General features: G+C 47.6%; 6 protein-coding genes across 6 annotated transcripts; 2 read left to right on the top strand and 4 right to left on the bottom strand.

Annotated features, from left to right (window-relative positions):
• Nucleotides 1-3,945: 3,945 nt before the first annotated feature.
• On the bottom strand, nt 3,946-4,775 carry BDW43DRAFT_261165 (uncharacterized protein). Its single transcript, XM_032040275.1, has one exon. It carries the CDS (start codon nt 4,673-4,675, stop codon nt 4,103-4,105), a length of 573 nt encoding a protein of 190 aa, XP_031906105.1. The 5' UTR covers nt 4,676-4,775; the 3' UTR covers nt 3,946-4,102.
• Nucleotides 4,776-9,911: 5,136 nt separating this feature from the next.
• Nucleotides 9,912-10,228, bottom strand: BDW43DRAFT_261161 (uncharacterized protein). The gene has a single exon (XM_032040274.1). It carries the CDS (start codon nt 10,112-10,114, stop codon nt 9,929-9,931), a length of 186 nt encoding a protein of 61 aa, XP_031906104.1. The 5' UTR covers nt 10,115-10,228; the 3' UTR covers nt 9,912-9,928.
• Nucleotides 10,229-10,858: 630 nt separating this feature from the next.
• BDW43DRAFT_306146 (putative cell division control protein Cdc25) lies at nt 10,859-14,765 on the top strand (the record flags this gene model as incomplete). Its single annotated transcript, XM_032045962.1, has 3 exons — nt 10,859-14,068; nt 14,118-14,334; nt 14,416-14,765. The coding sequence occupies 3 exons, from the start codon at nt 10,859-10,861 to the stop codon at nt 14,763-14,765; spliced, it is 3,777 nt and encodes a 1,258-aa protein (XP_031906103.1).
• A 1,473-nt stretch (nt 14,766-16,238) lies between these two features.
• On the bottom strand, nt 16,239-17,305 carry BDW43DRAFT_306145 (Mov34/MPN/PAD-1 family protein; the record flags this gene model as incomplete). The annotated part of the gene is made up of 2 exons (XM_032045961.1): nt 16,239-17,215; nt 17,278-17,305. The coding sequence occupies 2 exons, from the start codon at nt 17,303-17,305 to the stop codon at nt 16,239-16,241; spliced, it is 1,005 nt and encodes a 334-aa protein (XP_031906102.1).
• Nucleotides 17,306-17,804: 499 nt separating this feature from the next.
• BDW43DRAFT_76720 (putative microtubule associated protein (Ase1)) lies at nt 17,805-20,659 on the top strand. Its single transcript, XM_032050489.1, has 4 exons — nt 17,805-18,059; nt 18,115-18,167; nt 18,230-18,444; nt 18,497-20,659. The coding sequence occupies exons 1-4, from the start codon at nt 17,943-17,945 to the stop codon at nt 20,416-20,418; spliced, it is 2,307 nt and encodes a 768-aa protein (XP_031906101.1). The 5' UTR covers nt 17,805-17,942; the 3' UTR covers nt 20,419-20,659.
• A 4,220-nt stretch (nt 20,660-24,879) lies between these two features.
• Nucleotides 24,880-27,272, bottom strand: BDW43DRAFT_261146 (glutamate--tRNA ligase MSE1). The gene is made up of 7 exons (XM_032040273.1): nt 26,864-27,272; nt 26,726-26,798; nt 26,633-26,670; nt 26,152-26,565; nt 25,839-26,096; nt 25,611-25,777; nt 24,880-25,550 (listed from the first exon to the last, which is right to left on the bottom strand). The coding sequence occupies exons 1-7, from the start codon at nt 27,131-27,133 to the stop codon at nt 24,932-24,934; spliced, it is 1,839 nt and encodes a 612-aa protein (XP_031906100.1). The 5' UTR covers nt 27,134-27,272; the 3' UTR covers nt 24,880-24,931.
• Between the last annotated feature and the right edge of the window lie 95 nt (nt 27,273-27,367).

Here is a 27,367-nt window from a genome sequence, read left to right as displayed (position 1 = left end):
CTTTCCAAAAAAACCCCCCTTCGAATCCGCCGATTGATCAACCCCTCCTTTTCCAGGAAGCTGCACTGGTAATCCTACGTAATAACCCCAGTTATTTGGTAATTAGTGTATCGGTCGCCTATCACCGAGGTTAGTTTTACTTAAGACCCAATCAACGCGTGACAGAAGAACCTGATTGCCTGTTTGAATTGAACCCCGGTGGATCGTTGACATCGAGCTCGGCCCTTTGTTCCAGACTCCTCACCTCAATATGTCGGCATGACGAAGAAACTAATCTTAAACTTGAGAGCTTGCTAAAGTAACTCCCAAATTATGCCACTTTTCACCTTTCTTCTTGAGAGGTTGTCACTGCCAAGTCAGAGATCTATGTGTCCAGAGAGGTTATGCTTGGCCGAACAGCCACCCGCCATCACGCGGCAATAGGAGAATATGGATGATGTGATATCTCCAGGCTGACTGACAGATCATCGGCCACTCCACGGAAGATTGGACGATATGTGAACAAATAAAATGACTTATTCGTTTCTCTCTCTCTCTCTCTACTCTCTCTCTTCGACTATTCCATTTTACTTTCATATTTAGCCTTTTGCTTTATTTAATTTTTACTCAAAACACACCAAAAAAAAAAAAAAAAACCACGATAATAAAATAAAATCAGATTTAAAATTCCCCGTGAAGAACAACAGGACGAAGGGCACTGCCGCAATACTCCGGACGAAAAAGACATATGTTTGCCTCTTTGTCTTGGCCCCTTCAGCTCCAAGGTCAGCTGTTCATCCAAAGTGGACAAGACAACCTACGACACTGCCAATCTCGACGGTGCTCCCTCTGTCCGTGTGTTCATCAGTCTTAACTTGAGACGGTCAATCAGTCAGACTGCATAATAATAATGTAGTCATTATAATCCCATCTGCACAGGTTGGCTTGAAACAACGGCCCAGTCTTTGTCTTCCTAGAAAGGCACATCAGGTGAGATCTAGTTTCCTCTTACTCATGCAGGACTGCATCATCACTGTATTGTTGCTGTTTTTGGAAATACTGCATCCAAGCAGAAGATGCATTGGGATACCTGATCCCATCTGGATCGGTGGCATGGGGGATCTGTTCTGGATATGGACATAGTTTACATGTTAGTGTCGGGTTAGTTGGCTGTGTGGCTGCCTGCAGGCCAGCAATCGCAATCGCGCCTAATCCCAGCGTCACTCGGAGACGCGCCCTCGTTCCGCATGCCCCAAGTAGAGGATCCACCGTCGAGAAGTAGTGATTACAGGGTACATCCCTCTCTCTTTCTACTAGGTCAGATGAGTCGTTGGTGTCATTGGCATCCGCTTGCTTGTTCATTCCCCCCCTTTTTTTAAGGTTTCTTAGGCGTTTACAAGCCAAGTCGTGAAGGTAACTCACTGATTTCGTAGTCCTTGTAGTCTACCTAAGATATGAGACTAGAAAGTACTTTACTACATAGTTCATTGTTTCGCTACATAGAAATAAACTACAAAGAATCAACCAAAACCCGACTCCGTAAAATCCCGGCATGCCAGTGGGGCGTTCTCCAGTACTGAAGGGGTTGGGACCCCGAGGAGCCCGTCAGACACGGTTAGTTACTAGGGTAACACACATGACCTTCAAGAAGTACAGTGTACCTTACGGTAAACGTCACTACAACTAGTTGACTACAGACAGAGTACAATCCGGAGTACAGATGTAGTTATCGCTGTAATTCCTATTACAATAAGGAGTGACCTTCAGAATAGAATCACGCCAGCGGGCCTGATCTGGCGGTTAAAACCTAGGCCCCACGACCTGGCATCACCGCAATCCCATCTTTACTGATGGTCAGCACCCACCAGTCTTCAAAAGCAGGATCCCATCCATCCACTCTCCACCACACTGATAACTAAGCTGTTAGTTCCTCACCCAGAATAGTTAGGCCGCATGTACGTACTTTTTTCTCGCCTTCACCGCTTTAATCTGCCAGCGGTGTTGAAGGGAGAGAGCGGTGAGCAGGCGGGCTTACTCCATTGAGAAGGTACTTATCAGGGCAAATGCATTTCAGACCAGATGAGAACCTATTATTCGGCGCTCTCTGATGCGCCCAGCCTCTTGAAATTCCTTGGAGATGAACACTTTCTACCTTGGCAACTGGCAGGATTTTTTTTTCTCTCTTCCGATCCACTTCCCGGCCATGCAGCGGTCCGACCCAGAAACGCCCAGGATACGGAATCAATGGCCATGGGTTCCTGTTGGTGGATAACTAAGTTTGCTTTTGAGGATATGGCGACTTTCTCGAACGCTGTTGGGGTCAATTAATGCTGCATGCTTTGTTGGATTTACGGATCCAATTGTGGCCTCGGGATAAGAGGTATCCATGTTGTTGAACGCACCTCGGACTCCGTGCGATCAATATCGATCCGCGGCTCGCGCACGGGACCAGAAGAAGAAAATAGTGCAAAATCCTCCGTGCATACCGATCCATCCATTCATGATCGATCATTTCCAGTCCAAGCTCATATTCTCCGGGCGTGTGGTTCCACATTCCATTGATGATTCGGTGGGTTTCTCTTTGGAGTGGTGTAATGTCTATCACTCACTCGTTGTTTCTCATTTATACTTGGATCATCCTCACAGCCATCGTGATCACGAGAAAGGGGTAAGAAAAAGTCAAAGTTAAATATTGAAAGAACCGGAAAGCTTAGAGGCCTCTCCTTCGCTCAACAAGAGAATTGATTTGCTGCAGCTACCCGTCTTTATCATCCCTACGGTCCTATAGTTGGGTACGTAACCACATAGTCCCAGATGCAATGGATCTATACCTAGACGATAGCTCCAAAAGTGTGGAAGACCCAAAAAAGATTATTTGTGAATCATGAATTTCCATCGTTTCCGATTTCTGTCCCCACCAGGTACCGTTGCAGGATTTCAGGAACCTCTTCCCCGAGGACTCCGTCCCTACACTAGTGGGCATCAGCATCATGCAAACCGCCTTTGGCTGCCATCCCGGCAACTTTGTGAGTATTCCTGGATATGAACAAATTGGTTTAGCGGAAATCCCCCTCTCTTTCGTTCACCCCCTTCGGCCTTTGGTGGGGGAAAGAATATCGGTCTGGAATTCTTAAACAGGCCATTGCCTTGGAGTCGGTGAGTGCTGGCCATCGGATTTGGGCGAATTCCTTCAACATGGAGCCCATAGCCGGGGGCCAGTTTCTCTTCTTTGTTGATTTCTTGACCGCTTCTATATATATTACACATGGCAGTGAGAAATTGGACTGTTGGGTTTTGTTTGTCCCCACCAGTTAGTGAGAGCATCGGGAAAAGGAAAATAAATCCAGAACCACTCCATGGGAAAAAAAAAATCGCGAAGAGAGAGAGGAGAGGACCCCCATCCAGTCTCGGCCCTTTTTTTCGCTTCCTTTCTTGGGACTTCTCGACCTTCCCGATCGTTTTGTGTGTGGCCTCGCTAACTCGGATTGAAACCTAAGTCTGCCTCAGGTTAGACTAGTTTCCAATGGACAGTCCTAATCATTTGTCAATCTGTTCTAGAACACCTTATAGATAAACATCACTCTCTATACACAAAACTATATGTTGTAGTACGTTGCTATTTACTCACTTTGTCTCTATAGCTTTGTCAGATCTGAACCATGGAATCTTCCCGCCTGTCCACAAATGAGTTCCATGGTTCACACCCGCTCAGCTCGCATGTCAAATGCGTACAACATGCCTGTCCGATGTCTCAGCATAGATTAGAGGCCGCCCCAACTAAGATACTTGCCTGTCTCATCCCAACATTTGTGTATTTGAGGTTCGTAATCTGTCTGCAGGGGTATATTAATAATGCTCGATCATATGCGTTTTCCTCTCGATAACACTGCCTTTCCCGGATTATATATTTTTATCAGCTGAAGGTTAAGAATCTAGCGATATAACCACAGATCTCTAGAGAAAAGTCTCGACAATGAACCAGATCCCAGTATCTTAACAATACCCTGTTATTTTCCATTAGGCACGGCGCATAGTTTTCTCCCCTCCATGCTGACCTGGTCTCAATATTGAGGGTGGGTTCAGTTCAGCTCTTTGTTCTCAGTCGTATTGCATTACTCCGGACTTAGGGCAGGTATTCCCACACTCTCCCCCAATAGTTTTTCCTTTTCGCATGTATGTATGCTAATAATAATACTACGTACATACATAACGTTTCACAGCATACTAAATACCGTCTCGTGAAGAACTTAGCGTACCTAGGTAGGTAAGTACTAAGTAGCATACTAAGCAATCCAGAAATCGGCCTGCGTAGAAAAACAAAAGGAAAAAAATAGATAAAATAAAGCAAATAAAGCAAATAAAGGGGAAAAATACACCCAAAACCAAAACCATATATACAGACTCCCTGACAAAGGACTGGAACCACCCACACCAATCCAATTCCAACTCCAACCAACCGGTTCGCTAGGTATCTAATCCCCGATATACAACCACTCACTCCTCCCCACCGGAAACGGGCGATTGGATCCAAAGAAGGCTTCTGGAAGGACGTAGTCGTCGATTCTGCGACATCCGTCGTGTGCCGGAAAACTGGAAAGGGGGCCGGAACGAAGTCAAAAAAAAGGGGGAGGGGCAAGCAAGAAAACTCGAGTTCCACCGATTCAGCCTTGAGACTATCGAAATTTCCCTGGGTCATTTCGGATACGGATGCGCTCGCTTGGGTGTACAGGGAGGTTAGAGCTTAGTACTAATCTAGGTGGGGAAGTTGACTTTGGTTGGCTTTTCGTAAGGGGTAAGCTGACGGGATGATCGGAGTCCATGGGTTGGTGATTGTGATTATCTTTTTTGGGAATTATTGATGAGGACGGGGGCATCTGCCTAGGTATGTACTGTATGTATGTACCTGGAAGGATCCTGGTGCTGAGACATGGATGGGATTTTGGGGGGTGGAGGAGAAATGTTATTTCCCATTCGTTGTCGTGGACTTTACTTGATTATGTTTATGTATACTGTGCTTGGGCTATCTTGGACCTTCTTCGTACGGAGTATTCTATGTCCTGTACCCCGTAGATACGAACCTAATATTATACCTCTTGGACAAATCATCCACTTGTACATTCTATCCTGTACTACATCCATACATACACTCTTGCCTATTCCCTAGATATGACTACTACTCCTAACAACAGCCCCATAATCAAATTTTTAGTACCTAGTCTGAGATCAATAGCCTAGGCAGCCGTTTCCGTCAGAGGAATCTACTATTAGATAGTGAACTAGAACAACGGCTATATCGGCTCCTCACTCCATAATAGTCTAGAGTAGACAATAGAATTAGTAGAGATAGGTTATTAGCATGTGAGGGGCTGTCTCTTCCCCTCCTCCTTGTTTATCCCTCCTTGGCCCCTCTACTGGTGATAGATACTCCCCTTGCTGATCTTTGTGTTTCTGATTATCGATTCCCCGGTAATTAACCTTAAATTAGATGCTGCAAGGAGGGAAATTACGGTGTATGATAATAGGGACCTGGTTTGGGGCGTTTCTGGGGCATGTTTCGCTTTTATGGGGTTGTTCTTTGTATAGGTTTTGATGGTGGGTTTGGGGTTTGGGGATTGTTGTAGAAAGACACGAAAGCACTTGATTTCTAGAAAGGATGGCGACTGGCATAAGGACCAGAAGTAGGAGGTAATATGGTGGTATATTCAACATAGGTATATAAATTTTATGAAGCATCGGCGACGCTAATGTATTTATATAATTTAGGTCTAGGGTTGTAGCACACCAACATCGTTCTCTGGACATGAGCGATAACTCTATGAGGCTATACGTTTCTCGGGGCTCTAGCACGGCGAAAGTGGATATTTTGAAGAATTTCAGCGGTTAAGGAAGCGTATATCCGACATAGTGATGAATGTTGTTCATATCCTCGTTGGAGGCGATTGATATATCAGATTATTTGTTGTATATTTGCAATTATCTCGAGGGAAAATATATCCTGGCAGTATCTAACTGCACCGTTTCTTAATTGGCTTCTGGTGATGATAGAGTAGCAGTCAGTCTCGCCTGGTCCCTATCCGCTCATGGACTGACTGTTTCAGGTAGATAGAAATATACAATCCAATATTAATCATGCTGAGCATTATTAAAATACATAAATTTACATTTGTAATGCCATAAGTAACCCCCAAGTAAAAGTTCCATGTGTTTCAAATTTCGACATCAAGAACACTGGTACGCATCTAGTGGGACTGTACTTGATGTTGGACATGTCGCCAATAAATCCCAAAAGATAAACGTCAGTACAAGCTATGCTCACATATGCACTTCTTCTAAGTAGCCATTCGACTATCGGAAATGATGTACAGGGAGCACATGGCCATTACACGAACTGTTCAGAGACACAGCCAAGGGCCGGTGTACTCAACTGCCACACTAGAGAGCACGAAACCGTAAATCGATTGTAACGTCCATAACGATGAAGAAACATACATACCGTCTTCATAGTGATGCCACAACTGTCTCAACAGGTAGCAGAAATGTCTCTAGCCCTGGCGTCGAGATGAAACATGGCATGGTCGTGTGGCTCTTGATAGCGCTATTCTGATATAAAGCCAAGAATTCTCTGATCTATTTCAATCCACGCTGGATACTTGAAACTGGAGGTATATATATCAGTTCTTATATTTGTGCCGTTATACAGGGAATTTGGATTTATGAACCCTTCAGTGTGTCTATCGGGACAGATATATATATCGACTTTGGTTACGGAAGCTGGGATTGTGATATGGTGATAGGGATATGGTGTGTACAGTCTGTTACTTTGTAGTGTCTATCTGTAGAATGTAATTCAATTACTGTAGACTAGAGATATGTATCTGTGTTTGTTATGCTGAGATATCGTCGTGGGTGAACGAAGAAGATACTAGTTATAGGGTCTAGGCAGTATTGCTAATCACCTAACATGTATTAAGCGTCGTATGTCGTGCTGTGCTCCTTTGTACATTTATCCCATAACCGAGTACGCAATTCCTCACTTCCTACCCTTGAAACCCATATATATATATATAAATCACCAAAACCAAGCCATTATACTCCTACGACACACTTCGCCCCTTACGCCTCGCACCGACAATAAAGCACATAAACTACCAAAGCAGCCAAGAACCCAGCCAAGTTCACACGTCATCCATACTACGCGAATGTATATAGACTTCTGGTGCCCAAAAACAATTCTATAGACTCAAGGTTCAAGAGGTCAAAGCTGCGCAAGGCAACCATGATATACGTCCATGGCGCGAATTGTGGGTTTCACATTGAGATATACGCAGGAACATGTGTAAAGTATATTTAGTTGGGTTGTAAGGACACGTGGTTTTTGATGTTAATGCTGCGGCTTGACGTGTCGTGCCCGGTGCCTTGTTGCTGGGTTGGGCTGGTTTTGGGGATTCGGTGGTTTCTGTGAGTTTTTGTGGGGGTAAAGGATGTTGATGATTGTGCCTATGGGGAATTTATGGGATATTGAAGAATTGGAGGAGGGGATGGTAGAATGGGTTTGGAGGGTGAATGGAGAGGGACGGTTTGATCGGATGATAACTGCTTAGTTTGATTCGAACAATTGTAAATGAACTAGAGACTTCATGATGTAATGCTTAGTTTAGGCCGTTGATTTTGCAATATTTGAAATGTGTATTCTAATAGAGTTCTTGAGAAATGAGGCAACAGCGTAAGGGAGTTTTGGCGTGATGGGGATTGTCCTGAGGGACTATGTTATGCTATGTTTTCAATAGCTCTTGGTCAAGCCTGACAACATTGGTTTGATAGGTAAGGAGCGATAATAGGGAAGCATAAATTAGTTCATTGGATAATGATAGGTTGTGTATCTTAAGGGTCAACTCTTCTCAAGTTGAGAGATCTAATTTCCATTGAAGGGGGTGTATATGAGTTACCGGATTAAGATTCCAACATTCCAGGTTTGGAACCCAGCAAGGACATCCAGAGTACATTGGGAGATACATTCTATCTATCAATATATCATAATTGGATGCCTTCAATACCCCAATAGGAGATAGGTGAACGCTGCAACTAACTTTTTCGAACGCCGGAAAGCAGAGAGCCCTACGTGGCGTCTGACACCTCACCTGCAAGATGGTATGGTATGACTTGCTTTTGACGGGTGACGAGTTGCGTTATGTGTCAAGTGACTTAAATCTTCTTTAGTTTTGGATCTGCGAATAAATAGCGGTTGACCGAGACCGTGGGAATGGGGGATTGTTAGTACATGGCATGATGGCTAGTACTTACTAAGTACACTTACGGAGATCACGTGTCCAGTTTATCCCTTCTTCTAATGCCAGTGATATGGAAGGGTCAGGAATCTCAAAATTAAGGTCAACCCAGGAAAGGAAGCTCAAAAGCGGAACTCCATCCAACCGCCCAATAATTATGGCTTACCACATAAAGAAGGTTAACTAATTAACTAATAGTAACGGCTCCCCAAGTTCTAGAAATGCTATAGCCCCTGATCTGTCGCAAGAATCGTCGTAGGTCGTACAGCCTGAACGGTCTCGGCTTTGTTCCATTGGAATTGGTGCGGATCTTCCAGTATCAGACCTACCGGGGATTACATCACTTCGCCCTGTTCCATGGATAAGCTCTTATATAGGCATGTATAGTTCCTTCGGCGATGAAGTTTGGATGTCAGCGCTATATATGATTGACGGACGAGTGGTTGTGTGGGGCCTTTTTTTTTTTTTAAGCCAGCCATGGCCATAAGTTATAGTTTAACAGGATATTGACATTCATTTGTATTTACAAGTTAACAACATGTGCTGTTTCATTGTCAATGCCCGTTGATGTGACCTGGAAGATACTCCTGAGATACTTTCCCTCGAGTTAGTACATAGAGGCATGCCTACAAGGTGGCACTGTTGTTGTTGGTGACTCAGGTGCCTTCATGCGACCTGCCGCACACAGAGGCAAATCATGCACTATACATCGCATTGAATTGTGATAAATCCTCCGGGAAAAACACTCGCACAGGGTATCCTACATGTCCATGCATATATCATGATAGTGGAACAGAAGTACTGGGTAGAGTTCATGTGGATATTCCAAACATTTTCAAGGTTCATGGATGATTCAATGGTTCTGTACACTCTGACTGGGGTGCAATCCGGTATCCACGCGCCCATGCGGTGTGGGAGTGATAACAGATTATTGAAGTAATACATAATAATATATACGAGGCTGTACTAAGACCAATTCATCTCGTAAAGTCCCCATCAGTCGAGACTGTTGCGGAGTATTTTTGGAGTGCAACGCCGACGCGAGCTAAAATTCTCCACAGGAAATGGAGACGACAAGCGGTTTAAAATACCAAAGTCGGTCAGAAAACCCAAGAATACCAATAAAACGATCCTGGTTTTTTTTCTTCTTCTCTCGTATACTAAGAAAAAAAAAGGTGCAGAGCAAGGCCCTATGGGCAACAAGAGCAAGTTTATATAGAGGAGGACCTACATCTAGTAAGTTACCAAAGAATTCCCACTCCCAGCCCTATGTGTTCAACGGGCAATCCAATTATAATCTACCTTGGGGAGACAATGCAAAGAAGCGGAAATGCAGCCGAAATACCCTAGGATCCAGCCTTCTTGTCCCGATAATCAAGGCTACAGACGCGCTTTTAAATCGTAGAGAGACCCGTTAACATACTATGGAGCAGCGAGGGTTGGTGATTGTGGTACGGGGAACATGGATAGACTTTTTAGTGACCTCCAAGCGCCTATCAACGCACCAAGGGCGACAGTTTATGCATGGCCCGTAAAGTCAAATGGTCAAAAGGGCTCGTGCTACTGCTGGTCCGCGTCTCCGTATCGACCTTAATCCGTTTCGTTACATACTGTATTCCTGTGTGAGGCTTATGGCCTACACGGGGCGCAGTGACTTGGGCAATTTATAGCCCCCAAACTGAATGTTTGTGGCGGAAAAAAAAAATGAAATGAAAAAAAATGAACGACAAGAAAAAGGCCGACCAACAAGAGATCTTTGAACTCCTACCTGAATACTCATAATCACCTTGACGCAGCTGCAAGCAAAGGAACAAACAAACAAGTAATAAATCGAAATTCAAAATGACCATTGCCCCTCAGCCATTGACTCGGTTGTATCAGCCGCGGTTAAAGGTATCATAAAAAGGAAGAAAATAGGTAACTGGAGTACGAGGAGATGTATGTACGGTAATTTTTGGTAGTGTGGTATTGAAAAGAGGTGGTATTATGATTATTTTCCTGTAGTAATCGGTGGACGGACAAGGACGGTATTGCTGGTTACTTTCCTCCACTCACACTCAGTCCATCTGCCCACCCCAAATGAACGGACAGTTGAGAACCTCCCTAAAACTCCCTGAGGACCCTCTCTTTCTCTTCTCCTGGGCGGCTTGCTGTCTTCTGTGTGTTTTGCTCACCTTTTTTTATTTTTATTTCTTTTTTCTTCCCTGCTCTCTCTCACACACGATTTCAGCATACTTCAACAGTCTTTCTGAAACAAAGGATTCCTACTGGATACTAAGGCTATTTTAACCGCGTCCTTGCCACTTTTATCGTTATCGCCTTTGCCCTGCCACCACCGTGCGGTGAACCCACTATAGTCTACTACGTTTCTCCCGCAGTGTGATTCTGCAACCAACCCGCACCGCATCACCTCCCGATCCTTCGACAGTTGCGTGCCGATCTAGTCATGACCAACGCCTTTCGATAAGCTCGTCCAGCCGTTTGTCGCAAGGGACGTAGCATACTGATTCCCACTCGATCTTATTTCCCTCCCTCTCCCTTCCCCCCTTAAAACCGGTTCCCCCTCTATCTACTATCGAAGAAAGTCAATTGGAATGTACGACTCCCGCTTAGCAGAGCCATTAGTTCTCGACACTAAATCCACGCTGGCGACTAAGACGGGCACTATCACAACCACCCTTGCCTATACCGAGGAACAGGCGTCCACTCCCACGACTGCCCCTGGGAGTCGCAGTCGTGGAAGCAGCGTGTCCTTCCACCACAGAGATATTAGTGTCGATCAATCACCTCAGCGACATCAGCTCCCCGTCAAGATGGCGACCGCTGGACGCTATACTCCCAGTCCCGAGCCAGCACCGGCTCTGTTTGTGCGGGCCATGTATGACTATGATGCCGACGATCATACCAGTCTTAGCTTTCGGAGAGGCGATATCATACAAGTGCTGAACCAACTCGAAACCGGCTGGTGGGACGGGGTGATCAACAATAGTGTCCGGGGCTGGTTCCCTAGCAATTACTGCACCATCATTACAGATTCTAGCGAGCTTGAGGAGCATGTGTCAAACGAACATGAGGATGGAGAAATCAGCGCGGAGTCCGGCCTAGGAGATGAATACGAGGAGGAGCGCGAGGAAGACCACGAGGAGGACGAGGTCGATTCTGCAGGAAACCCGCGCGATTCGCAACCGATATTACCTATCGAAGGCACAGGGCCTCCAAAAGAGCAGGAGGAGGCCGCTTTTTGGATTCCACAAGCAACCCCAGATGGCCGTCTATTCTACTTTAATACTCTCACCGGCTATAGTACTATGGAGCTGCCGTTTGAAAACCCGTCCACGAACGAAACGGGTCCGTACGACCGCAGTAACTTTTTTGTGCCCAATCAGACCAGACCTCCCCCCGAAATGATGGCCCGTGGTTTCGAACGAGACGAGGATGACTATGATGGTTCTGCATCGGAAGCTGAGGGTGAATCCCTGATGCTGGCTTCCCAAGACTCCATGTCCCGAAGACGACAGTCTTATATTGACGGTGTATCTCCTGCGACATCCATGGATTCCTTACACCCACCATCCACTACGAAGTCGATCAACGATGGCAAGAGCTCGCATCGAAGCCTTCACAAGGCGTATAGCTTTGGCACCGCTGCCAGCAGTACTACATCGCTTTCCGACAATTTTCACAGACCTTCTATCTCTTCCGAGGCTCCCTCGCATTTTGTCGACGACGGTGCATCACCCCCCCTGACTTGGCCTCTCCTCGTTGACAACATGCGCAACGCTGTCGAGATCTATCGCCAGACTCTATTGAACGGTGATCGCTCAGAATTCGTGAGGAAAGCAGAGGACATATCAGATCACCTGCGTATGCTTCTGGCTGCTGGCTCCGACACCACAGACAATCATTCTGGAAATCCATCGATTATCTCCACGAATAAGGCTCTGTACCCGCACTTTAGGGATATGATGTCCAAATTCTCCAAATTAGTGCTTTCGTCCCATATTGCCGCTGCTGACTGGCCAGGTCCGGATTCCGTCAACAAATGTTTACAAGAGGCAGATGGTGTTATGCAGGGCGTCTATGGTTATGTCGATGTTGCAAGGCAGCAGCGTGGTGACTTCATACGACGGATCGTCCCGGGCTTTGTGGTAGGTAGTTATTCTGGCGGTGGTTGGCAGAACAATGGCGTTTCCCTCAATGATTCGGGACCGACGTCCTTCTTAGACCAGGATGGGGGTGACTCTCGGACTGAACCAGCGGTGATTCTGGATGCAGCACTTTTAGACCACATTGATATTCTTCGAAGGTCCTTTGTTGGCAGCATTCGTCGACTTGAGGAACGGTTGACGCTCAACCAGAAGAAGATCGTCACCGTTGCTGAACACTGCGAAATAGGGGATGCCGTCTCGGCCGCCGCTATCAAGGTCATCGAGCAGTTTCGCCCTTGGATCTCCTCCGTCGAGTCTATTAACTTGGTGCCTCTGGGAACTAGTTTCCAGAACCCGCAGTTGGTCGACTTTAGTTTACAGAAACAGCGAGTTTACGATGCGATCGCCGATTTTGTCCTCGGATGTCAAGCCGTTACGACACCCCTGGGTGATGAATGGGCTGAATTGCGTGGGGATTCTCTCGATGACCGCCTGAATGCTGTGCGAGGCGTTGCTAGGCAACTCGAAAACTACGTTTCCCAGATAGGATTCTCTCTCTCCCTCCTACTCGAGCAAATTCCTGAGTCCCCTGGAGCTTTTCGTAGCGAAAGCCGTGTGGGGGGAGATAATGAGGGCTTCAAGGGTCCTCTGCATAACCGCGGGGAATCCCAGGCTAAAGTTGCAGATGAATCAATCGGAATCCCATCTTCATACTCCATCGATCACGCAACGAGCAAAGTGCGGCGCAACATGGATAAGGCCCAGAGATTCTTTGGACAAGCCCCGCCAGCTGCAATCACTCGAGAACCAATTCGTGAACCGGTTCGGGAGCCGGAAGAAGCGCCTTGGTTTTTGAAGATGGATCATGAAGGCGAAGTATTTTATGATACCAAGAACGATGTGCCTACCTTGAAATGCGGCACGCTAGCAGGCCTAGTGGAGCACTTAACTCGACATGACAAGCTTGATGCTTCTTTCAACAACACTTTCCTCCTTACCTATCGTTCTTTCACCACTGCCTCGGAGCTTTTTGAGTTGCTAACCCAACGTTTCAATATCCAGCCACCATTTGGCCTCAACCCGGAGGAGATGCAAATATGGGTTGATAGGAAGCAGAAGCCTATCCGATTCCGTATAGTCAACATCCTAAAGAGTTGGTTTGAAAATTTTTGGATGGAACCGAACGATGAGGCGCATATGAGGCTTCTTGAACGTGTTCATGCTTTCACCAAAGATTCCATCGCCACCACGAAGACACCAGGTACACCTCCATTGTTGACTGTTATCGAGCAACGACTTCGTGGCCAAGACACAACTGTCAAACGTCTTGTCCCTACTCAAGCGGTTCCTGCTCCGACCCCCATCGTTCCGAAGAACATGAAGAAACTCAAGTTCCTGGACATTGATCCCACGGAGTTCGCTCGCCAGCTTACAATCATCGAGTCACGCCTTTACTCCAAAATTCGACCTATAGAATGCTTGAATAAAACGTGGCAAAAGAAGGTTGGGCCCGACGAGCCCGAACCTGCAACTAACGTGAAAGCTTTGATCCTTCACTCGAATCAGCTGACCAACTGGGTTGCGGAGATGATCCTTAGTCAAGGTGATGTCAAGAAGCGTGTGGTTGTTATCAAGCACTTTGTTAACGTGGCAGACGTATGGACACTTCTTTCTGTACGATGATTGTTACTGACAAGCCTATTAGAAATGCCGTACCCTCAACAATTACTCCACCCTGACCTCCATCATCTCTGCCCTCGGAACGGCGCCTATCCATCGCCTCGGTCGGACATGGGGTCAAGTTAGTGGACGCACGTCCACCATCTTGGAGCAAATGCGCAGGCTCATGGCCAGTACAAAGAATTTCGGCGAGTACCGTGAAACTCTGCACCTGGCAAACCCGCCGTGCATCCCGTTCTTCGGTATGAAAATGATGATCGATCAATTGATCCCCTCCTGTCTTCCCTGCTTCCTAGCAACGGAGACTGACTTAATTGCCTTAGGTGTTTACTTGACCGATTTGACCTTCATTGAAGATGGTATTCCATCTCTTACGCCATCGGAGCTGATCAACTTCAACAAACGCGCCAAAACCGCGGAAGTAATCCGAGATATCCAGCAGTATCAAAATGTCCCGTATCTTCTTCAGCCTGTTCCAGAATTGCAGGATTATATTCTTAGTAATTTACAAGCGGCGGGCGACGTGCATGACATGTACGACCGGAGTTTGGAAGTGGAACCCAGAGAACGGGAGGACGAAAAGATTGCGAGGTATGCTACTACTAGTCCTACTACAGCCAGTGGAGACATGAGTACCTTCGCTATTGCGAGCTTGGCCATGTCGATGCGTTAACGCTTTCCCCTTTTCTTCTCATTTTCATTCTCCCTCCCCTTCTTATGCCCCCTTTTTTTCTTTTCTATCATGACCTCATGTGCTTGCTTTGGTGTTTTAGGCCTGGCTTGGCGATACCCAACATATCTTCTCCAGATATTATTTTCTCTTTTCAATGGTTGATCGATCGATGACTAACCGTGGTTTTGACCAACGCGTAGACTGCTATCTGAATCGGGTTTCCTGTAAATCGGCGAGCTCCGCTTCTCCGTCGGGGTATAAATTGCGAATACGTGGAGATCCCTGTCGCTGCGCACGTGCCGGGCTGTCCCGCCGGCAAACCGACAAAGTTTATCTCACGCCAATGGCTTTTGCTGGCGATGATTGGCGGCGATAGCTTACCTGGCGTTCATCTCATTTCACTAGAACGACGCCGTTCGACAATTTGGCGACCGTGCGATGGAAGGATCCTGGGTTTATCACCTTATCAAGTTGCGTGACACGCGGCAATTTTGTTCAATCTGCGCAACATAGTGCTAGCGCCTACTAGCCCCAACCGTTCTCCAGGATTCCTTGAGGGCTCTCCTTCGGCCTCCCTAGCGCTCACAAGGCAATTCTTTTCAGATGACAGGGCATTTGTGTGAACGCCTTTGGGATCAACAGGCGGGCTACGGCCCGCGCGCCTTTTGGTCTATTGATCATTTGACGCATATCGCTCCAGGTTGATCTATTGACAACCACCCCATAAAAAATCAGAAAGATCAAAAAAAAGAACAAGGGAAGGAGGCTTCGAATATTTATGAACCCTCGACTTTAGCGCCCCACAGCTACTTGAATTGCATGTGATAGAAACGACTGCAGTGCAAGCTTGTGATACCCTCGAACCGTTGTTGTTTATTGTCGTTTATCTTCCTACCAACGTGACCACTCTTTTTCTCATACTCCTACTGCTCATACTCCTACTGTCCTGATATCTCTTTTGTTCATTCTCTCAGATCATTTCGATCGTCTTAACAGTCCCTTGCCTTTTTCCTTATCTTTCTCACACTTATATATTCTTGACAGTCTATCTTTTCTGTACAGTGGGTCGGCCCGTTTCCCGTTTTTGTGTATAGGATTGTCGTTCGTGTCTTGGTCCCCCGGCCTCTGGATCATTGGGTTTCTATGAGTGTGTGTTGTTCACGATTGAATAATGATCCGTCATGACATCGGATAACATTGCATGTTGTCTCTGCTTTGGTACCTCATGTGTTCTCTGTTCTTGTATCTAGCTGTTTCACTACGAATGTATATATCTACAGTGTTACGTGTTACATTCGCGGGGATCAATTGTAGAAAAAAAATGCTGGCTTAGCCATGATATTTTTTTTGTCATAAATTCGTCGTGTTGCTCCGATGCTTCGAACAAACACCTAACAAATATGGGTCCAAAAGCGCGTCAAAATCTTCAGATATCCTGGTAGGAGCTTCAAGCTCCCTCGGAACCATGACTGCTCATGTCTCTGATCTTCTATTCTCCCCGATGCCTTGGAAAAGCTTCATCTTGACTTCAGCTGCCAGGAGGCCTTTCACTTCCTCCGATACAATCCGCTGCCCATTTCGTACGACTTTCTCCAACTGTTGATCTTTGGTAACATTTGGCCCGCCCCGTGACATATTGCCCTCAATGCCGCGAGCAGCCCGTTTGACCTTCTGACTAAGATCCATCATCTGCTTGCTACCATAGTCACGAGTCGTAAATAGAGGGCTCTGACTGAGAGTAGCCACCCAATATTTATTCCACAGCAGCGACAAAAGCTCAGAATCAAGCATACTCTTAAACAGCGACACCTCAAGTGAATAGTAATGAGAAGCATGCGCCCCAAAGTCCTCTGCTTTATTGAGCGGCACAGTCTGATACTCATCATCCTCCTGCTCCTCCTTAGGGGGCGTAAAATCCTTAGGAAACGTCCTAAACGCCCCGATATCAACCTTACCCGCCGAAATCGTGCGCTCCGGATCAATAACTACGGCAACAAACGGCCCGCCGAGCTGCTGCATATCCTGCGTCGTGACATCGATCCCTGATAGCCAGCACCCGTACCCGGGGTGACTGTGATACCAGCCCACTGCGTTTTCCATCCGTCCCGCATCCCGACATGCCTGGAGGTACGACACCATGTACTCGTTGGCTTCGTCCTGGGCGTTTACTCGCGTTTCTGTGCCCTCGACGGGGAGGCGGAGGGCGTCGGTTACTACAAACGTCTCGGGGAGGATGTAGCCTTGCATTAGGCCCATGACTTCGAGAGACCCGCCGGAGCGGGCGTGCATGACCATCTTTAGGAGGGCGACGGCGGAGATCCGTATCGATTTGAAGTAGTGGGGGTCTTTGGCCCAGGGGCGCTCGGCGCTGAGGGCTTTGTGTGTTTCTTCATCGTATTGATAGAGGGCGTCGCGCTGGGGGTCTATGAGGCTGATGGCGTTTTCAAGCTCTAGATTCCGGTCAGTTATGTTTCTTGGGGCTGTGTCGCCGGATAGTGTAGATAGGACGAACCCCACGACTGCTGGGCAGCCTTTTGCATGATGGCGGATTGAGGGTAGTTTTCTGTGGCGGCAAGGGATGGAACGTTCGTGTGAGAGAAAGGGAGGAATGGTATCAAGGAGGTCGATAGAAGGATTTGGAGCTGAAGAGGAGTTCAAGTATTAACTGTGACGTCTAATCAAATGCTGATCTACTTCTATCATTGCTCGAGCCGAGACGTGGAGAGGGCGGTGGAGAGAGTGCACGGCAGAACGGGGCGGTGGCGGGCTGAGTCGAGTGTTGCCGGAGTAACGATGCACCATCAACAGGGGCCAGGGAGGGAATCTCGATTGCGGCTGCATCTCAAGGAGCGGCAATATTATTATTCTATTCTATCCCATCGCATCACTGCCTCGAATTGACCTCCTTCCCCTCACCACCCTTGCATTTGCCTGCATCTGCTGAGCCATACATAAGTCCTGCGGGTCGCCCCTTGTTCTCGCAGATGACATCCGACTTTTGAGTCAATCGTTTGCTGTTGCAGATTCACGCCCGGTGGATTTTGGGTGTCTTGCAGTTGCCGTGTTGAAGGCGCATTGCCGCCGGGGATTACATGAGCGCGAAATACCTAAAGACGTGAATACACACTCTTTTCTTTACATTTCTTTTGTTATACAAAAGCGCTGTTGGTATACGCGATGGCGGTCGATACCAGCTACTTGACCACCCAGGTCAATAGTATTGTCGCTCAGCTGCATGGGATCTATGATGAGATTGGTGTCCCGAGCCATGAGCGCGACTCCCGAGAGGCGGAGGTTGGTTCGCTTATCTCTTGATTGGCACTTGACTTATATTGACAAACAACTATAGCTTTTTAATGCTCTTTCCGATACTCTAAATAACCATCTAAAACTTGTTGACAAGTAAGACCTATTGGTGGCTTAGCATAACAAAAGCGTATTGTGAAGGCTAACTGGAATAATAGTGAGAAAAAGGAGATGACAGATGAAGCGCGACAGCTCATAACAGCCATCGGGCAAATGGAGGACTCGTTAGAGGACGAGAAAGCCAATGGCAAGTATCAGCTGGATCGCAATGATTTGTGTATCACATACCCCCTCAAGCGCTGTCTGAGTTTCCTTCGGGAAAAGCACAATGCGCTTAGCAAGCTACACCGCGAGCGCTTCGAACAGGTCAAAAGTATGTTATACTTCCGCGAATCGTTGAATCAGGTGTCGCTAACGACTTATAGAACTTGTTGTGGCTCTTGAATCATACTCGTCTCATCTCGAATCATCTTTTGTTACCATTGCGCTTCCCCCAACTGCACCAGGATCAGCGATACCGCCTAGTTTCAACCTGTCTCGCCAATATGTGGACGAACTGAATGACGAATTTGCAAGAGTGTACGAAGAATATGAACGGCGCTTCGAATTTGTCAAGTCCACGTGCGAAGAGATTATCAAGCTCTGGGCCGAGCTCGGAACCCCTCAGGCCCAGACTGATACCAACATCGTCAAGCACTACCGAGAGTCCCCCGAACAGCTGGGCCTTCACCAGGCGGACCTGGCTCAGCTAAAGGCAAAGCGAGAGAAGCTGCTAGAGGAGAAGAGAAATCGTGAACGCAAGATCGCAGACCTCAAAAACGCAGTGGAAGCACTCTGGGAGCGTTTTGGTGTTGAGGAATGCGATCGCAAGGCGTTCGTCTCGGCGAACCGCGGCTGTGGTCTCCGTACGATCAACGAATTCGAAGAAGAACTGGCGCGCCTCAACGAACTCAAAAGACAGAACCTACACCTATTCGTCGAGGATGCACGATGCCGACTGCAAGAGCTATGGGACAGCCTTTACTACTCAGAGGAAGAGATGCTTGACTTTACCCCTGCCTTTTCTGATGTTTATAGCGATGCCCTGCTAGAAGCTCATGAGGCAGAGATATCACGGCTGGAGGCATTGAAGGAACAGCGTGCCTCCGTTCTAGAGCTGGTGGATAAGCACCGTGGTCTCCTGGCTGACCGCGAGGCTTTGGCTGTATCAAGTCAAGATGCATCCCGCCTCATGGCGCGCGGAACTAACGGACAGAGGCGTGACCCAGGCAAGCTTCTGAGGGAGGAGAAAATGAGAAAGAGGATTGCCAAGGAGCTGCCTAAGGTAGAAGCGGACTTGCGGAAAGAATTGGAGATGTTTGAGGATGAGTATGGACGTCCGTTCCTTGTCCACGGAGAGAGATATCTTGACGAACTCACTCCCGTCATGGCCAAACCTCCACCACGCTGCAAGACTCCATCTGCTGGTCCAGGCAGCATAAGAGGAGGATCCGTGAGGGCGCAGCCACCGTCTCGACCTGCCAGTGTGATGAGAGGACCTCCACCTCCCCGCTCCGCTACGAAGACCCCTACCGGGCACGGTTCCATGAAGTATAATACCATTGGGCCATCTAGAGCTCCCTCTAGAGCCGGAGCCAAGTCACCATCCAAAATACCTGCTCGCGTTCCCTTGGGCAACATGCCTCATGGAAGCAACTCTCCTGTTCGCAGTGGCACTCCCGGCCTCTATTCCTCTAGCACCCTGAACGGCAAGGTCCCTTCTCGCGCACCACCACCAAGGATGCGAGCATTGACTGGAGGTGAATCGCGAGATGAGCGAAGCAGCTATCTGTTTGAGCCTCCACGAAGTGCCAGTGCACTGTCTAATGCCTTCGTCCGGCCTGTCAGCCCAGAAGATGTCTACGACGATCGTAACCAACGCTCATTTGTAAGCTCATCGGCTTTCTCCCAGCGATCTACTGGATTCTCTCAATCAACACAGTCGTCAGCTTCGTCCCTGTCTATGAGCTCCGCACCTGGATACTCAAGGTCCAATACTTACTTGCAGCGTGCTCCTCCTCCAGCACCAAGACAAGTGTCGAACGCATCAACCGTTAACACTGCCAACTCTGGATCGGAGAACTGGGAAACCTTCGACAGCGGGACCGAATCCGAAGCTGATGCTAGCGATGTTTACTATAACAAGCTTCGCGCCACTCATGGCAAGCGAATGGCCCTTGAGGATCTAGCAGGAAAGAAGCCCAAAGGAATTCGAAGTGTTAGCCCAGACGAGCCAGCAGCTAATCCTAATGGAGTTCGCGTGGCGGGGAGCGATGTCGGATGGACTGATGAACTCGAACCTTACTAGACAGGAAAAAGCAAGGAAGTTCTTTGCTACACTGGAACCTTGGTTTGGCTTTTCTTGTTTGCTTTACACCTCAACGACGGACTTACGAGACCACTCGACGTTGACGATGCTACGAATGCTCTCGGAATGCTTAATTTCATCTTAACCAGGCTGTGGACGCTGCATTGTGGTTGGGCTTTCTGGTTACTTGACAGGCCTGAGCGACTCTGATTGATCGTGCCCTGTCGCGGGCATTAATTTCTGTGTTAAAATTTTTGGGATTATACCCCCTTGTTATGTTTTTGTGATTTTCTCTTATGATCCTTGGATCTTCGAGCCCGCCGGCACCACAGCAACGATGGGAATGACAGGAATGAAATGTGCCAATGCCTTTCCTATTGCCATCTGAACTGCTTAAGAAGATGGGCTGGCTTCTTGTATCATGCTTGGTTTGTATGTTTGATAATTAACTCAGCTTTCTACCAGGAAAAAGTAAACGTGGATGGCCATTGACTGGACGAGTCCCTTTACTTCTTACACACTTAATTCGCCGATAGTTGGAACTTTTATTTGTGCTTTCTCTTCTCTTCTTGTTTGGTGCGGCTCACTCCTGTTTCTCTTGACTGTTCTTTATGTACAAGTCTTCCAGCATGTTCTTTCAGTTTGTCTTGATATCAGCGCAGCGCATTGTCTTATTGGATTTCCTATGTTATTTGAAAATGAATATACTGTTCGCAATGCCTAGCTCCCGTTGATCTTGCTCTAAAGCGGTAGACAAATAGCAATGGCCTCCATCTCATACGGGACGACGTATGTAGAAATACATCCGAATTTCATTTGGGCCGCACTCATGTACGGTGCTATCTGACCTAGATGATCATATCATAGCCACACTGGAGCTGTTAACATTCCGAGAAAACAGGAAAGCCTACCGAAGATCCGGTCAAGCTTGCTGCATCTGATGGTAAACACGTCGGGCAAGTCGTGTTGCTTAACCTAGGGAACAAGCCCGTTGTCTGTTCGCGCAGAAAGATAGCATTGGGCAGATGAACACAATTGCCTTTAGAGCCGGAGCGGTAGCCGACAAAGCACTTGATGTGTGCTTAGCTGCTGGATAGGCTCCTCATCACTAGAGATCATAATACTCTGGCCGGGATGAAAAGTCATCTCTCACGTCGAAATGGCACTGAAGGATGGTCATCCACACACGCATCAGGCAAATTCACGCGATTGGATAAATTCTTTCGGTCCTTTAGCCTAGGGATCTTTGAGTTTATCAACAACTTATAGGTCTCTCCCAGCACTGATACAGACGGTATAGAGGGCCTCTCGGCCCAAAAGGTCGTCACATATGTTGATCGGAAGTGTCATCGTTCTCCGAGTTTTGAACCTGTTGATCCAACGTCTTTGTCTTCATTGTGGGTATTACGATCATCCTCGAGAATCACCTCTAGACCTCTTGGGTCTTTGGTGATGGGTAGCCATTGCTTTGCAAAGTTAGTCGGCGAATCTGAGACCGAGCCCGCAGAGACTGCTTGGTCGACAATCAAGCCAAATCGTTATAGGACGCCAACCTCGTCCCCTATGACAATATGCTGGAAGGATAGCTTATGGGACGGTATTAACCCCCCGCGGCCTATGACTGAGTATTGGTGGATGGTGTCCCTTTGTCCCTCCTAAAGCCTAGAGGGTGATAACAGTCAAGAACTGCTCTACATGAACCTTGGACCGGATACCTCCTTTCCATTTGGTGATTATCTCGAGCATGGTCTTCTTCCTCTTGTAGTATCCGGACCCTGTGAAGCAATCACGGAGTAAGCACTACAAACAACAAAATGTAATACCCCGAGAAACGAGTAGGCTACGTTCCACTTAGATGGAACTGATGGATTGGAAGTGGCCGAAGGAATTTGAGCGGTAGATGTCATTTATGTGACTTACTCCTTGGGAAAATATTCACACCAGCATGCTTCATTCTATAAAGGAATGGATGGGTCTTAACACCGAGAAGGATCCCTGTTGCACCTAGGGTTCGTTCCTTGAACCCAAAGTCTGGCGACTCATAATCGCCGTAATTGGAAAACAACATCACGGTTCTCCCCGACCCAATGCTCTCTATCAGCCTTTTCGATATGTGTTTGTGACTAGAGCGATAGGGCGTCAGGCGAATAGGGTTCAAACAGATGACTAGTTGATGCGTATGATAATGAGAGTGGCTAAGCAGTATAGCTGAGCACTGGTTATCCTCATAGTGGGTAACATCCAGCATGGTCGGATATAGATGTGGCAAGTACTGGATGCTGCCGATCTCAAGGCTGATGGCGCGTAGGGTTTCCCCTGGATACTGGTATGATTTATTTACCATTGATTTTAAAAGTGTGTCTTATCCCTTTTACCCGAGATACCAGATACCAACATACGTTGATAGGTATGCTAGTGCCATGAAAGTGTCTAGACGCTATAGTAGGATATCTTTCATATTATAAGCTGCACAGCTAGAATATCGGTATTGTCAAAGAGTTAGCTAATATTACATCCCCCCATTGCTTTAGTCCCATATCCAGTGGGGAGTATAGGGGGGCTGGGGAAACGGGGATATTGAACCGGTACGTATACCGTCCAGCATGATACTATCGGTATGAGGTACTTGCTGACTTGGAGATAGATACCTTGCCCCAGGGAAAGAGGTCGAAAAATTCGGGTCTACAGCAAAGGAGCATCCATCATTTCGATGTTGTTAAGCTCCTCCAGGTTTTCCTCATGATGGTTACGAGTGATACCATACTATATTTGCTGTTTATCCTTCGATGCCTGATTGCAGTGCTTTAGAAACTCCAGGAATAACCACGCTGGTTTGTATTAGCAGATGTCCTCAGTCAGATGCTGAACGATATTCAGAGATCTCCAATCGCAAGCTGCAATAAGTGCACTGTCGTCCCAACAAGACCGAGCCTTTGGATTAGTATCAGCGTGCGTCTCTTAATTACACTGGATGCTTGACAATATCCAGCTTTCCTCCAATACATGCAGTGATAAGCGGACTACCTTTATTATCAGACGAGTGGCTTACATCTGCTTTGGGCTCATTATCTAGTATTGAGCCATCGTCCCAATGATTTCACGAAGAGTGACGAGTACTTCGACGTATCCCAGATGAGCCTCCTCGCCGTCGTCGACAGGAATGAAGGTCATTTCGGACCATTGCCAGGAGTTTTTGGAGGTCAATGCCGTTGCCAAACATCGCACCTGAAACCTGGCCGAATCAGCAAAGAATTCGCAAAGCCGAAAAACACAGGTTCACGAAGACTTTTCGACCTGGCAGAGTGCCGAGTGTACTATGTCGCCCCTGGCTTCAAGGGCCAGTTGTTAACGCAAGTGCATTCCGCAGGCTCTCCATGCAAGTGAGAAACACCCGCAGGACCCTGGATGCAGCCAACAGGCTGTGAGCTGCGTATAGCAGCAAGGTCAGCGGTGCCAGCCGGAGCGGCATCGTAGCTCTCCCAGGGGAAAAGCCTGTTGAAAAGAGCCTCTGTATCCCTGCATTTAGGGAATGTGGTTAACTGTAGTTTCCTCTGTTCTTCAGATTAGGAAGGGGTCGCGAATTTATCTTCAAATGTAAAATTCTCCCAGTCGTAGATATTATATGGGTGGCCAGGCCGGGCACTGGAGTAGCCTTCGAAGCAAAAACCCTTTCAGCACCGAATTTCTGTATGGATGTTACTTTAGTCTGCTCTTCCCACACTGGATAGCTTGCATGATGCAGGAACCAACCACTAGCCCTACCCCAGCACTCGGAGACAGACATATTAAGTTAGAACATGCATCTATATAGAAGCTGTTGGGAAATAGAGCTGCACGCTACTCATCGATTCGTTCTTTGACCAAAATTTGGTTATGTCCATTGAATGGTGCCGGTGTGACCACGGATAAATATGAGCATGAGATCCAGCTCAGTAGCAGCTGGCTCGTTACGGGCCTGGTAAACCAGCATGGACATAACTTGCCGCCTATACTAGGGCTTTGGGGGAGGCAAAAGTCTTTTTCCTGGGTGTTGGAGACTGTTTTACTTGGTAGCGCTGTTAGGCTAGAGTTCTCTCTAGCTCTCCGGCTTTGTGGAGTGTACGGTTTACGGTGTGACTGAAGACGCATGTCTAGGTACCACTAGACGCTAGGCTTAACTGTTACGTTCAGTCAGACTGAGATACTGCCTTTCTTGGCCATTATTAAGGTATGTGTATGTGCTGTGGTGAACTTGTTCGCATTGATGACCGTCGGATGAGCTGGGATGGTAGGAGCTGGATTGGAATGGTTCAGGATGTAAGATAGTAGGGTTATGATAGAGGAAAGAGGAGAGTCAAGAAGGGAGATAAATCGATCACGAAGACCGGATCTTACTTAGAATACGGAATGGATATTGACAATGAATTGAAAATTTACTTCATTGAATTGAGTTGTTTATAGTAATTCACATCGGAATGAAGAATAATGTAAGGTAATATACTTTAGGCTGAATGGATCATTCGGAGGCTGGGAATCATGATCGGGGAGCTAGTGAACCCATCCAGTTTGTATCCTGGCTTTCACCAGATTTAGCGTCCTTCGCTACCCTAGTCGGGCCAGCGGGAGCGTTTACCAAATCCATGGTCATCTGTCGTGCCTCCTGAAGTCTTCGCAAAGCCTCGGCACGACCTAGGATTACCATAGTCTCAGGGATACCAGGTCCTGGTGCGGAGGCAGACAGGGCCCATCGTAGATAGTGGTACAGTTCCTTTTTAAAGGCCTTGTCGGCAGCGACTTGGGCCTTTGCCGCTTCTTCCGCTGAGCCATAGGTGTCTGCACCCGTTTCTTCAGGAAGGATGGCGGAGGCACCATCATAAGAGGTGATGTTGAATTTGTGGGTTTCGACATTCCAGTGGGATTCAGGGACAAGGCTGAGGGCTGCAGCTGCTGTGTGGATGGCTTTCATAGGAATGGCTTGAGATGATGCCTTGTTGGAGGAGGCAACTGGTGCATATGGGGGTCTATTTAGAGTAGTAGTGAAGAAGGTGGAGTTGCGCTGGACAAACTCCGATGCATTCGTGTAGGATTTGGCATCAGCGTGGAGGAGAGGGGAGACATATTCTGCTAGGGAACGTGACTGAAGGATTGGGGCTCTGTAGTTCGATTGATTAGAATGGAACAATGTGGATTTGAACGTAATGAGTATAACATACAGTTGTTGTGTAGGGTATGTCTCCTCTGCAGCCTCAGAGACTTTGGAGACCATCTCCTCAAACTCCGAACTCCTGTTTGTGGCAAATCGCAGCGCGTGTGCTTTTTGAAGGAACCAAAGCTTCTCAAAAGCAACAACGGTGTTACCCCTAGTGATTTTGAGGTTGAACTAAAAGCATGTTAGTACTACTGCGTACGCTTCATTAGCATGATGATCATGCCGAACATACAATCTGCTCTAGTTCTTCAAGACTGAAGATATCCGATTTCTGAGTGTGAGACCAGCCCAAGAGAGCGGCAAAGTTTACTAAGGAAGCGGCGAACACCCCCTGTGAGTCCTTGAAGGAGGTGAGATCAATATCGGCATTCCGCTTGCTAAGTTTCTGCCCAGACTTGTCCACGAGAAGAGGTACATGGCCGAAGCGGGGCGGCGTCCACTTGAATGCATTATATAGAGCGACGTGCATGGGCGTAGAGGGCATCCATTCCTGTTAGCCGAAGACGTTAGAAACCAGTCCCTCAGCCGGTGTTTCCTATACTCACGGTGCCCCGAATTACATGAGTAATCTCCATAAGATGGTCGTCAACCACATTGGCGAGATGATAGGTCGGGTGGCCGTCTGATTTGAGCAAGATAGGGTCGTCATACACCCTGTCAATCAAGTCCAGCTTGTTCGGCGTGCGATTCTGGCCAGTTTTCCCGTAGACAATGTCCTCAAACATTGGATATCCCTCCGCCTTCAGTCGAACCACATGCGTTTCTCCCTTCGCTGCCCGGTCTTCAGATTCCTCGGGCGATATTTCTGCACATTTCCGGTCATAGCCAGGAGCGAGCCCAGCTTGACTGCGGTGCCTCGCGAAGGCATCGAGTCGGTCCGCAGAGCAAAAGCATCGGTATGCGTGTCCGTTGTTTATAAGATCATGAGCGTGGGTGCGATAAATAGCTGTGCGCTCGGACTACAAATATACATATTAGTATAGCACTCTTCGGTGATAGAGTGACAAGCGCATTAGAGAGTCTCACCTGCCTATAAGGACCGTGGGGACCGCCGACAGTAGGACCTACAGACTCCACGTCAATCTCCGAGCAACTTTATGTTCCCAAGTAAAAACCAACCTTCATCCCATTGCAGCCCAGCCCATTGGAGATCCTCATACAGCCTTTGTTCAGCACCGGGGATAGTTCGTTTCTATATCCATTCATCCATCAGCCTTCGAGGTCGACGGGCTTCAGCAAGCTGGTCTAGCGCCGCACCTGATCGGTATCCTCAATTCGTAGCAAGAATTGTCCTCCTGTCCGCTTAGCTAAAAGGTAATTGAACAATGCCGTTCGCAGAGATCCTAGATGAAGGTATCCGGTCGGCGACGGTGCGAATCGGGTTCTCGCAGGCAAGTCAGGCATATTCGTCTTTTTGTTGCCGGCGCGGATAGGCTTGCTCGAGGCAACGGAGGAACAACGAGCTCTGCTGCACTGGATACAGACCCAGGGACGACGGGCAAAAAGCCCGGGGTGAGGACGCCTCATATCGCAAAGGAGGGCCCAATTTCAGGTACGGGATACGATTGACTGGTGAATTGATGAACCATCGGAGGTTTGCGGCGAGTCTCCGACTGGGGAAAAAGTAAAGTTGGAAAATTAAGTCAAGGCGGAACCGAATTTTAAACCAGCGATTTTAACCGCTGACAATCAACAATCTCCTCCTTGACCGTTCCTTCTTTAAACCCGTTCGAAATAATATATTTCGGAGAGTAATCTTAT

This window comes from Aspergillus alliaceus (genome assembly GCF_009176365.1).
Source record: "Aspergillus alliaceus strain CBS 536.65 unplaced genomic scaffold BDW43scaffold_2, whole genome shotgun sequence".
Lineage (NCBI taxonomy): Eukaryota > Fungi > Ascomycota > Eurotiomycetes > Eurotiales > Aspergillaceae > Aspergillus > Aspergillus alliaceus.
The sequence above is the reverse complement of the archived record's forward strand: the minus strand, read 5'-3'. Positions and strand labels throughout refer to the sequence as shown.